This window comes from Vicugna pacos, chromosome 6, assembly GCF_048564905.1.
Source record: "Vicugna pacos chromosome 6, VicPac4, whole genome shotgun sequence".
Lineage (NCBI taxonomy): Eukaryota > Metazoa > Chordata > Mammalia > Artiodactyla > Camelidae > Vicugna > Vicugna pacos.
The window spans coordinates 40,931,134-40,943,770 of record NC_132992.1 but is presented as its reverse complement, the minus strand read 5'-3'; the positions used below and the strand labels follow the sequence as shown (position 1 = coordinate 40,943,770).

Below are 12,637 nucleotides of genomic sequence, written 5' to 3'. Positions count from 1 at the left end.
CTGCCCACCAACCCACGCGCTGGGATTGCAAGTCCCACCTGGCTCGGGGGTCTCGGACTGCGAGGAGGAAGACGCTGAGCTGGCGCCATCTTCCGCGGTGCCCTGTGACAGGAGCCCCCGCCCCGGCGGGAGCTTCATGCCCAGCTGCTCTGCCATCTCCACGTGGTCCCCGGGGTGGACGTAGTCGAAGACGCTGCTGCCTGTCAGCTCCACCTGGGGTGGAAAAGAAAGAAAGAGTGGGAAAGAGTTGTCACAGGCTTTTCATTTTTCACATTCGGACCTACTGCTATGCAGCTTCTGAGCAGAAAAGGAAATGCAGGAAGCCCCCAGAAACAAGGCTGGTTCTAAGACTTTATCCTCCAATGCTTAAGGGTTATTGAAATTGAAAGGTTTTTTTCCCCCAACATGTATTTATTTAGCAATTGTTTAGCCCAGTTTTTCCTCAAACACTCTTGTTTGCATAAAGTCAAAACATTCTGTGAAATGTGGATGAGTCTGCCGGAGTTCAGCTGTTTTATCCACGCATCATCAAATACTTGCCTGTCTGGTGTCAACTGGATGATTGACTGAATTCTACAGTTTTCTTATTGTGAAGTTTGAGCTTTGTATAGAAACAGCCAGAGATAGTGAATGAGTATTTTCCTTAAAATACACAGATTTCCAGGATGCGTATTTATACGTATCAGCTTATTTCTATGTAAATTTAAGTGGAAGAAGTGCTGCTTACAAATATATGCAAAGGCATAATGCTTTCATTAAATATTACTCATTAGCTCTGTAATCGTATGGAGAATTTTCCATGCAAAGGAGGTCAGCTGGGGTCTGAAGCAGCCATTTTTTTCTGCTGGTATCAGCTTGTTTTGCCTTCAATCTAATAAAATACATGGTACAGATCTCCTTGAGGGCTTTTAAGGAAGTGTTTTATTTTGTTTACTCTTTGTGTTCGGCAGCGCCTCCATTCCAGGCTGGCCCTCTTCTGGTATTTGATACTCATTCTCTACCTTTAGAGTCAGCCTCCACTGTCAGCCGTGGCCCCTGTCTGCGGTGTGTGCTGTCTAAGGGGGCAGAAGTTGCTGGTGAGGACTGGCCTTACCTCTGTACCCTTCTGATGCTATAACTGTTACTTCCTTCCAAGAATAGCAATAATGGTCCTAAAATAATGTAGTTGGGTTACAGGTACTGAGACTGGGAGAGATGCATCAGGAACAGAACAAGAAGAAGCTCTTTCCTGGGTCACTAATGGGTTTCCCATTCTCCGGAGTTTAATGGTCTCAGGACAGCTCTAATATGCCACAGAAATTGCCAGAAGTTCAGACTGTCACAAGTTTCTTGGTGGCTATTTACCTAGAACCCTTTCCTACCACAGCTGCCTTTCCTGCGCAATTTGTAGCATCCCTTCAGATTCCACCAGAGTGCCTGCACTCTTCTGCCTGCCAGGAAGGCAGGCTGGTGGCAGGCACACTGTCACAGAGAGTGTAATACTCAGAGCCATCGTTATCTCTAGAACTCCAAGTCCCGGTAAAACCATCACATCGACTCCCGGACACCATTTGATTGAAATCTTAACAGTCTACACATCTTCAACATCTATCAATTAACAGAGGTAGAGCCAGAAAAATGGGAGGCTAAATTCAGTTTGGTTAATAGCTGTTCCTGAAAAAGGCTCGCCTAACTTTTCCCGAAAATGAGGTCCTTTCTCTTTGCTATTAAATTACACTCTCCTGTATTACCCGACGACCGACTCTATCATTTTACAATAACTATTTCCTCCATTTGATATTGTTACGGAGCGTAAATCAGGATTCAGAAGTGATCGGTTCCTACCCTCTGGGAGGGAGGGATTACATGGAAATAATCCCTTTAATGTGCGTCTTGCCTCTAAGCATTTCACACAGCAATAAATGGGTAAACTGACTTTGAGCAATTAAGAAATTAAATGAAACTAATAAAATGTGTGTTTTAATATTTCTTGATGGTTATTTTGTTTGGGGATTAGTGAGTATGAGGAAGTCACTCTCATTCTGCATGGAGTCCAACTGCAGCACTTTTAATAGAAATTTCTGTCACTTTTCTCAAACTCCAAATCTTTAACTCTGCAATGTGCCTTTTGGCACTGACCACAGATTGTGATAAGATGACAACACAGGTGGGAGATGTAATAGATTTTTTAGGGGTGCTGGTTATTGAATATTCATGTAAGCCAGTTATATGGAGAGGAGGAGCGGGCCACTGTCTCCACAGCCTGATGGACTTAGATGTGCAGGACTGCCTTTCCACAAAGTGATGCCCCGAGTATAGCACGGGTGGTCTAGTTAGAGCACCACTGAGTCACAGTGTGCCACACCACATTATGACACAGTGAGGGCTTTCTCCTTGTCTCATGAAGACTGTGCTTATTTCTCACAAGGAGATTTCCTCAGTGCCAACCTCTCCATCCTATATTAGGCTTTGACGTATCTTGGTGGAGGACTCAGACCTTGTCGAGGTTTTCATGTATGTACTGTAGTAAAGTTCAGTGGTGCTGTGGAACACACAAAATAGCGGGAGTTATAACCTGACTTGGAGATCGGAATCCCTTCCTCCTGTGTGTGTGACCTTGGACCATTCACTTAACCTCTTTGAGCTTCAGTTTCCTATTCTGAAAGTGGCAGTATTGCTGCTCTGCAGGACTCAGTGGGGAGGGGGGGCACCACTCACACTGTGTTCTATGTGGATGGCACCCCGTCCCGGAGGACCACATTTTAGAATGGTGCAAGGCAGTGGCCTGACAGCTGGGATGGAAACGAGACTTGCTTTATGTGCCTCACAGCCTAATTTCGAAAATCCAGTGAAACCATGCAGAGGAAATCTCCTTGTGAGAAATAAGCACTACAAAATGCCTGCTGTTGTGACTGCTGTTTGGCAGATAAGAATGGATGACAGGCATGTGGATTCCTGTGTAACTTTGGTGAGGACTCCTTAGGGTCTGTGTGGTCGCTTTGAAACATCTCTGTAATCAGTAGGGGGTGCAGCAGAAGTGATGCGTGCTCTGGGCCTCAGCTACCGACCACTGTGCACAAGTACTCTTCCTACTTTGACGAATCCTCGTAACAGTCTTTGGAACTGATATGATTATCCCAGTATCTGGTTAAAGTCTGCTTGACTCAACCTCCCACTTCTCTGGTAGCACCCCTGCAGTCAGGAGGCTGAGCAGGGACCTCTGAGCTCCTCTGTCCTGTAGCTTCACTTTTATTCGGGAGAGAACATTGGTCACTGTGGAGGGAGGAGGCTGAGGGCAGGCAGCCTGGCTGGCAATCCCCTGGGCTAAGGACACTTTGCCATTGGACTCTTGAGTCAAAAGAAGGCATGAAAGCAGGTGTACTAAACTGAAATAGATACAGGGGTAGACAGAAGTCTACTTATATATAGACCTTGAGTCATCGTCATCATCATCACATCCATCACTTTCAACATTTCCCATAGTGTTTTCACTTGACTTAAATAGATTTTAGAGCCGGAAGAGACCTAAAAAACATCTATTTATACTCCCTTATTGAATAGGTAAAAACTTCAATAGTTCTGAGAAGTTAAAAGGCTTGCTCAAGTTTACCCAGGTGTTTAGCGGTAGAAGCAGGGCTGTAAGCCCTACTGGCTCACTCTGTTTGTGGCTTTTCTCACTAAACCCATCTGATTTGTTTCTGTCTCTTACGAAGACTGACTAGGCAAGAGACTTGGAACTTAGCTGCCACTAAATTCCAAGCCTCAAAAGAGAGTGCAAAAACTAAGACTAGGGATTTTTTACTTGATGAACAGACATTCACATGAGCTTGAAGTAGAAAAAAATAAATAGAGCTTCCATCCAATATGACTATAGTTATCAACTCTTCTAGAATTTTTGCCCGCTGAGAACTAGGAGTAGTATCTTGTACATAGTAGGTCTATCACAAATGTTTGCTGAATGAATAAAAGATGGATATATGGGCCTAAAAAATTTGCTTCCTCTGTACTTGATTGGGACAAATTTAGCTTGCTTCCTTTATATTATTTATGGCATTATTATTATAACATTATTTACTGCTCTAAAATGAGTACAATATAGCACCATAATATACTCATTCCCAGTAAGTATTTGCCATAAGCATGGAGACCTATACCTTCTTCTATAGAGGCCAACTGAGTTAACTGAAGATAGAATTTTATAAATGCTGGCAAAGAGCAGGCTTTAAGGAATTCTTTCAGATAATAGGGCCATCTTTATATAACTATTTTCCCCCCAAACTATGACAAAACTGTGTTTAGTTCATTAGTTTATTATGTGAATTTTCACATAACTTCATTAAAAAATTATTTCTTAAGTATCTGTTCAAATCACCAACAATAGAAATTTACAGAAATTTCATTTTCTATGGATTTTTGGTCCTATCTTCACTCTATAATTATGCTCTACAGAACAGAAAAGCACAGCTTTCCCCCTAATGTTGTGTTCTTCCAGTTAGTGCAAGTTACATTATAAGGCAAATGTGAGAACCTCTTTATTTTATAATAAACTCCATCACTTCTATGGTAATTTTAGAAAAGGTAAACTTAAGAAACAGACTCATGGGAATCTGAATTGTTTCCCGAGCAGAAGAAGGAAAAGCAAGCATGACTGTTTCCAACCTTGCTCACTTGGTCCCCCTGTACTTCGGCTGAGTGACTCTGAAAGAAAAATCCCTCTCTCACGTTGCTTAGTGCATTAGAAAACAGCTGAGAACATGTAAGGGGGCCAGAGACAGGCAATGAGTAATAAGCAGTCACAGCCAGAAACAGCATTCCTTTCTCCTTGCATTTCCCCACTCAAAGCTACCAAGATTCCTCCAGGACGAGCCATAGCCACTTAGTGTCATCCCACATACTCAAGCTAAACCACCTGGCCTTCCTCAAATTTATTTCACATTCTGTTCGCTTGCATGCAATTTGTACACTAGACACAGTTGATTTGGTAACTCTGAAGTTTCCTGGAAAAAAATGTAAATATATTATACAGTGGTTTGAGCTGACTTCCATGTCGGGTCATTGTACCCTGCTGGTACATAGTAGGGGGGACTAATTTGTCTTTTCAGACATCAAGCAAGCATGTCAATAGCCTTTGCTTGACCCCCTGGGGTGAGCAAATACTTTTTAACTACAGCAGTGTACCAACAGTGCAAATCATTGAATTCAGTGCTCCTTTGATTGAAAGGGTTTGCTCCAAATGAGGAACAGGCAGCAATACTGCTAGTCGTCCCCACATTGGAATAACTTGAGGATACTTTTAAAAGCAAGATGATAAACCTGTTTCTTTCTTTAAGCCCATTTCAGTCTTAGGAATAATATAAAATTCATTTTTAACATATAAAGAGCAGGTTTGAATGACCCTTTTTAAGGTGAAATTTCTTAAACCTTTTGTAAGATGCTGGGTTTCTGTAGATTTCTTGAGGGCCTTGAGATGACTGAGAGGACAGGACGTTAAGCAGGCGAAGCCCTTTTTCAGGAGTCCTTCAGCAGCCAGGCTCCATCCCCACAGGGGATGCCTGCAATATTTGGAGAGAAGGTCATGCCTGAAAGAGGATTTGGAAACCTAACTCCCAGGTTAGGCTTTCAGATCTACCAATGACACCCTGACATCTTGGTTAGAAAATCCTGACCCAGGATAAGATGGAAATTCTATCTCGCTATGGCAGATTAGGATTTGTAGTTTTTTGGGGGGTCACATTTATATTATTGAGGGATAATAGAGTGATAAAAGAATAAAATATAGTAAGATGCGATCGCTTGATTAGCATAGGTTTTCTTAGGATTTACTGGTATCTTAATGCCATCTTCATAACTTCCTACGTATTGCAGAACTCTACTGAATATTTATGAACTGTTTTGACAGAAACTTGATGTTCTTTACTGCTCTGTCTCCTTCTATGTATTTGCTGACTTATCTGAAGAAAAACGCATAAAAGCATTGGGTCTGTTACAGAAATACATGTATAAATTAGTAGAACAAGAAGAAAGAAAGGTTCTATATCAGAACGATGAGGTAGAATGAAAAAATCCTTCCAATGTCATCAAATAAGAAATGAATCCACTCTCTTCTTACAGATATGTTAACAGAGCCTTCCCTTAGAAGAATCCGAGCTAAAAGATATACTATGTGTTTATTTTATCTTCAGAAATAAATATTTTAATTCCTTTGGGAATCAGGGAGGCCAAGTACTTTTTTGTTTTTTGTGTACTTTTCTATAACCTTTGGAGTACCTGACTTGAGAATGTGCAACCACAGTATGTAAAGAGAATACTGCATAAGCAGTTCTGAAGTTTGATTAAGAAGTGTCAGAAGATAATTCCAGTGGACTTCTTAGCTCTCAGAGAGGGAAAAGGAAAAGGCAGGCTGTTCCAGAAATGGAACACAAGAGGAAATAAAGAACAAATTGCAGATCCTGATTCAAACTTAGAGACAGCTACTTGGAACAGGTCTGCCTTTATAACTGTCATTACCAATAACTGAACTGATCAAGCAATAATCAACACTGATGGCTAAATTTTCAAAAGTGTCAGACAGGTCATTACAGAGACTTGGACTCCAACTGAACATATTTAAGTGCTTCTAGAAATAACAGTCTGTGTACAAAACAATCCAGACTTTGAAGTCTTCTTCACCCTATTTTTTTTTCTGCTTAAGAAATACATTATATGCTGAATTTCATTTTTTCTTGTAATCATGGTTCAGGCATTTCTCCATCACCCCACTTTACTGAAGCAGTGGTTTTAGAATAGTTTTAATATGTCAATATCCTTTTCCTTTTGTTAAGAGATAACAGTTAAAAGAAGAATTTAGAGAATGTTGTAATACTGAGGGGACATTACATCACAGAAATGAGCCCAGAGATTTGTGAAAGTGACTAAATCAAGAAATTTAAAAACCTTGCTTTAGAAGGTTCTTATAGTTTTGAAGTTTTAAAGTGTCTGTAGGGCAGGAAAGGGCAACTTTTGAGTGTTTATCACAGTGCTGGGAAGGAAAAAAGGATGCAATCGGAGGTGATATCATAGTAAAAAAATGAAATGATGCCAGGAAAGAAGCATTAACAACCTTAAAAGTAACCGAAGTCAGTCTCCCTTCTCTGAAGATCAAATGAATAGTAAGATGTCACTTCCAAAGCTCCTTCATTACCTTGCTAGTAAGGAGACAAATCAACATAAAGTACTTGATATTGGCATAGTTAATCCATTATCCTCAAATTCTGCATGGTTCAGTATTTGTCATTTAAATCTGGATACACGATGAGATGCAAGTTATGCATAGCCAGACTTCAGTATCAATATATCTCAGTTTTTGTTTAACTGTTTTTTGTTATTCTCATAGTGAATTTGTCCTCTTTTTTTGGTCATGGGAACAAGAAAAAGTAGACAGAAAGTAGTAACATACATGCTTGTAAGTTAAGAGATTTGAATCTTGCCCTGATTCTAAACAGCCCTTTTATTAAAAACAAAAACAAAACAAAAACAAAAAATGGTAAATGGAGAAGGAAAACAAAAATAATTATGGGGTTGACTTTTTGGTTTGTTTTTTGAAAGTTATACAGGTTACTTAATTTTTTTCTAGTCACACTAAAACAATACGGTTTATATGACTGAAACTTTGGGGTGGTTTAATGTACACAAATAATACAATTAATCATTCCTAATAGCTTTTAAAGGGGCTGTTTATGATGAAAGATTAGCAACATCAGCTCACTAGGAACTAAGTCACAAGGTTTCAGTGATACTGTTGAGAGAAAAACAAAAAGTAACAAAACGAGAAAGTTTACAAAGGTAACGTGGTTTTACACCTCAACAGAGATTTTTAAGAGAAAGCCAAATAAAAGAAGGATCTTGTTCAACTGACATCTTGGTTTTTCAGACTGAAGCATTATGTTAATGCCACAGTGTCTATAGTGAAACAAATGACCCTTCTCCTCCACATCACTTAAAAAATCTCATCCAAGAAAATCACAAGCTGCACAAAAATACTTTAGCCACTGTAGAAAGCAGTTGGTTGGCCTATGTCAAGAAATTAATTTTGGAGTTAATTAATAACCCAGTGAAGAGAGCAAGGAGGAATACAGTTCTCTGTGCTGGGAGCAATTCCTGACCCTTCCAGAACCTTCCCTTCTGATACATTTTAGCACATCTTGGGAACTTCCTGAATGCTGTGTGGGCACCATTTACTCTAGTGAATTACCATAAGAAAAAGGCCCAATACACTCCTGTTTCGTTTTGGCTGTCATAACTACCAGCTGGGGCAGTGTTTGAGGTTATTTTCTATGAAGCAAGTCAACATTCTGAGTACTCTCTAGGTGCTATTTTAAAAGAATAAGTTAAATTCACAACTGTTTAATAACAGACTGAGAGTTAGTCTTGTTAGAATAGCGGGTGTGAACAGAACTGGCAAGTAGAGAAAATGAGTCAAAAGACATGAATCATTCCAGGGGCTAAAAGCAGCCCTGTGTTTCTTAAGATCTTGGCAGAGGGAGTCTGGTAAGGGTGGTAAAGGCAAACTCTTGTGGAAATCTGATCAAGTCTACGTTCTGCCTCACCAAAAACACCCTCTGATAACACACATGTAAGTTGGCATTTCATGTTGGGGGTTCAGGCACCCAGGCACCTTAACCATGAATATTTGTAGAGCTATGCTGTCCAGCATGGTGGCCGCACGTGGCTGGCTATTGAGCACCTGGAACGGCGCTGGTCTGAATTAGAATACGCTGTAAGTGTAAAATCACACCACGTTTCAGACTTAGAACAAAGAGTAAAAGAATGCAAATCTTGTATTTTATATTGATTACCTATTAAAATAATATTTTGGGTAGGTTAGAATGAATACAATATATTATCATTTGATTACAATATATCTCACTTGTTTGTGTTTTCCTTTTTTTTTTTTAAAGTGTGGCTACTAGAAAATTTAAAATTACATGGTTTGCGATACATTTCTATTGGCCAGTGCTGCTCCAGAACCACAGAATCCCTGGAGAGGCAGGACAGAAAGTAGTAGAATACAATGAGGATATTAAAGGGAGAGGTGTAAGGAAAAAATAGAAATAGAGGGGAATGTCTTTAGAATAAAGGGACTGTATTTTCTAGATTCAATCAACAATTTAATTAGAAGACTTTAGTCAACCCCAGATTTATCAATCATTTACTCTCTCTCCGCATTTTGAGTAGCGGCGCTGATGTGGGTAAGTCCAGGGGTGGCTGTGAACCAAAAGGGTCTGGGAGAGCAACTCCACACACAGAAGAGAACGAGAAGGGGCAGGTGGCTTTGGTGAAAAGATGGGGGCACTGCAAGACATGACAGTGTTCTAACTGCACTGAAGCTTGCAGGGCAGGGGTGGTGTGCTATACTACTCTTGGGTTAAGCCTAGGACATCGGGAAGGCATTAGGTAGAGGCTCAGTAAACACTAGGTGATTGATTTTGGTCCTAAGGAGATGGATCTATGCTAGCATTCGTTCGATTGTTTTTCCTTTTAAAATAGTGAAGAGCAGTTTCAATAGATCATTTACAGGAAAATTCTTATCTTGTTTTTCTTCTCAGGTCTGTGTCTCAAAGACTAGCTTTTTCCCATGGATGTAGGCTGAAATAATTGCCACACTGAATTAATTTCTTGCCCCATATATTGAAGCTCTGATTCCAAGATTCTCATTGCATTTGGATGGTTTTTTTGTTGCCCACGGGAGAACACGAAACCCACAGTACACACTGCCATTTTTAATCTAGCGCCTTCCTTCTGCAAAGAGGCTTTAGCAAATTTATTGTCTTTTGACCCGACCATGCATCCAGCAACAGGGGTGTTACCCAATTTCTCTTCTGAGGCAGAAAGAACTCCAGCTGAGGAGCAGCTAGCTAATGCTGGCACTCACAAAACCCCAATACCAACACCTTGACTGTCTGCACACTTCCATGTCATCAAGAGATGGTGGCATGGCTCTGGACCTAAAAGACGCTTTCAAAGTTTTGTTCTAGGTTGTGAATCAATAGCCAGTTATAATGAACACGACTTTCATAAGTTAAGCACTGGTACACTGGAAATTAGCCAGGAAAATCACCTGTAGTGTGATTTTACTGATTTTCACTAATTTACCAATCCATTTGACATGCTTTCCATATAGGCATCAAAACTTTCAAGCTTTACCATACTCCATCAGTTTTGCTCTAAAACCCAATAGAAGGACAAAAAAATGTCTTGGTTGAGGAAGGTTGGGGCTAGGTGGGCAGAGAGGGGTGAAAATTTATCAAAAGTAAAATTGGATTAAGAGTCAATCAAAATCCAACTGTGAATTTATCATTTCAATGAATTTCAATGAATGGTTTAAAATCTGTTTGAAATCTATTTGAAAATGAATATGTAATAATATAGACATATCTCCTTTTCAAAGCCAGTATTGTCAGATGTATTCTGAGCATTATAATTCATGAACAGAGCAGATGACTATTTGAGAAGTATTAAAATGAGCTGACTTTTCAATACAAGTGTCTTCACAATAAGTTCTTCCATTCTGGGCAATTCAGAAATGTAGACAATTGTGCTAGAAAAATAATATGTATTGTAATATTCATTGTACAGTAGTAGTGTAGTAAGTGGCAATTCTGGACATTACAAGAGACACAAGGATTATTTTCTGTGATTGCACAGAGAATACTTGGATTTCTTGTGAAGCTTTTGCATTGGAAATGAGATTCATCAGTCTGAACGGGGCAGGGTTAGAGCCCTTAGCAACATGCTTATTTTGTAGAAGGTCACTCAATAATAACTTCCTCTGCCCTCCAAGCTTATTAAGACTGACTGGCATATATTAATGAAAACACCTGATTCTCCAACCATAAAACCCAGACAAAGACTTTATTTTAATATTAAGGAAGGAACCCTTAATTAGCAGGGTTTCAAAAATGTCAGCTTCTTCTATTAGCTGTTCTGGTCCATCAAAGCCATAATCCCTACTGTCAAATTTCATCACATGATAGACAGTTTGCCGACTGTCTTCTTCCCCCCCCTCCTCTTACTGATCATGCTGACTGAAGCTTTTAAAATTTTTTTTATTTTGCCATCACATTTAACAACTCATTGTGCATTTGCCTGTTACACTCTTGATTTTACCGCTTTCAAAGAGCCTTAGCACATGTCAGCCCAAAAGGGTGGGGAGAACGCTGCAGAAACACAAGTATTACATGTCAATACATATGCATTCTTAGACATATAATTAAGGATTCTTGGAAGACCTGGGCTTGCTTATATTGATTGCCTTCATGAGTATGTAAATGTGCTGTCCCGAAAACACAGACAAATAAAACAGTCTCACAGATGATTTCCCATTTTTGATGTGTCAAGGAGAAGGGGGCAAATTCTCGAGAAGAACCCAGGATTTTTAAGATAAACATTCTTCACTATTAACCATTCACATACCTCATCTGTTGCAAAGAATTCATTAGAGCATCTGTGGCTTTGCATTGCCCTTCAGAAGCAAGATAAAATGCACCCAGCAGGACAGGATAAATACATAGCTCTTAAAGTATTTGTGTTTTAATCTGATTCAAAACATTTACCGTTGATTAAGTCCTTTTGCAAATTTAAAATTTCATGCTATCTAGACCAAGAGGAATACAAAAACACACAAACAAATCGAAACAAGGATGACTCAAGGATTTTATGGACAACTTTTGTGAGGACACAACTGCAGCTCGCTCTTTATCCATAAAGAACATGAAAGCTTCAAGGCTAATAGTTTTAGTGTTTAGGGGTGAGTTGTGACAGGTAAGAGCTAGAGAATGGACTGATGGAGATGCCTTGGACCTAGTGGACTAAACTGCTAGAGGTGGTTAAGCTCCAAACCATTCTTTTAAATGAGAATCAGGGACTTCACCAGAGAACGCGGTGTGTTTTCTTAGCTCACGCATTTGGCATCACTGAAGTCAAGGACAAACTGCATCCATTTTTTGTTAGCACCCAGGTATTTATTTTACCCCTTTTTACTTTAACATTGTTTTCCACTCAGTCTCCAGGCCAGAGAGGCTATCCCTTCTGTAATTTTGCACACCCTTTGCCTATCTCATCCATTTCTTCCATGGGGAACAACCCAGTCTCTCTCTTAGCTCCAGGAGAGCTGTTCCAGGAGGAGCCGTGTGATCTCACATCCCCATGTAAGATGCTTCGGCTGTCAGGCATTCTCATCTAGTGATGTTCTCTAGACTCCTTTATACTTGGGAGGAAGGAAGTCTTTTTGTTTCTATCATTGACCATCCCTTTGATTTTCTCAGCATCTACTCTTTTGTCTCTACAACTCTGCATAACCACGGACACAAAACAAGGCCAGATAACCCCAACTGTAGGTCACTAGTAAGTCCATACTGCTCTCTAGTGAGAATGTTTCCTTAGATGAAGCAGAGATTGTTGAAGGTGTGTTTTCTGGCTGAATGTACAGCTAGCCCTTCCATACTATCTAATGGCTGTGTCCACAATTGCTATTAAGTCTCTCGTTCTAATTTCAATCACATCACTTGGAAATGAAGTCCTACACCTGAGACTGGTAAGGTTCTGCCTTTTCTGCTGAACATTTTAAAAGATGTCTCAGGATAGCCTGATGCGCATGGACCATTTCTTGGACTAGAAACAT

General features: G+C 40.0%; 1 protein-coding gene across 6 annotated transcripts in view; it reads right to left on the bottom strand.

The window, feature by feature from the left end:
* Positions 1-12,637, bottom strand: part of NPAS3 (neuronal PAS domain protein 3) — a 798,065-nt gene that overhangs the window by 121,125 nt on the left and 664,303 nt on the right. For all 6 annotated transcript variants that reach the window (XM_072962906.1, XM_072962911.1, XM_072962907.1 and 3 more), the window contains one exon: positions 39-213. In XM_072962906.1, coding sequence (XP_072819007.1) covers positions 39-213 — 175 coding nt within the window. The remainder of the gene's footprint in view (positions 1-38; positions 214-12,637) is intronic.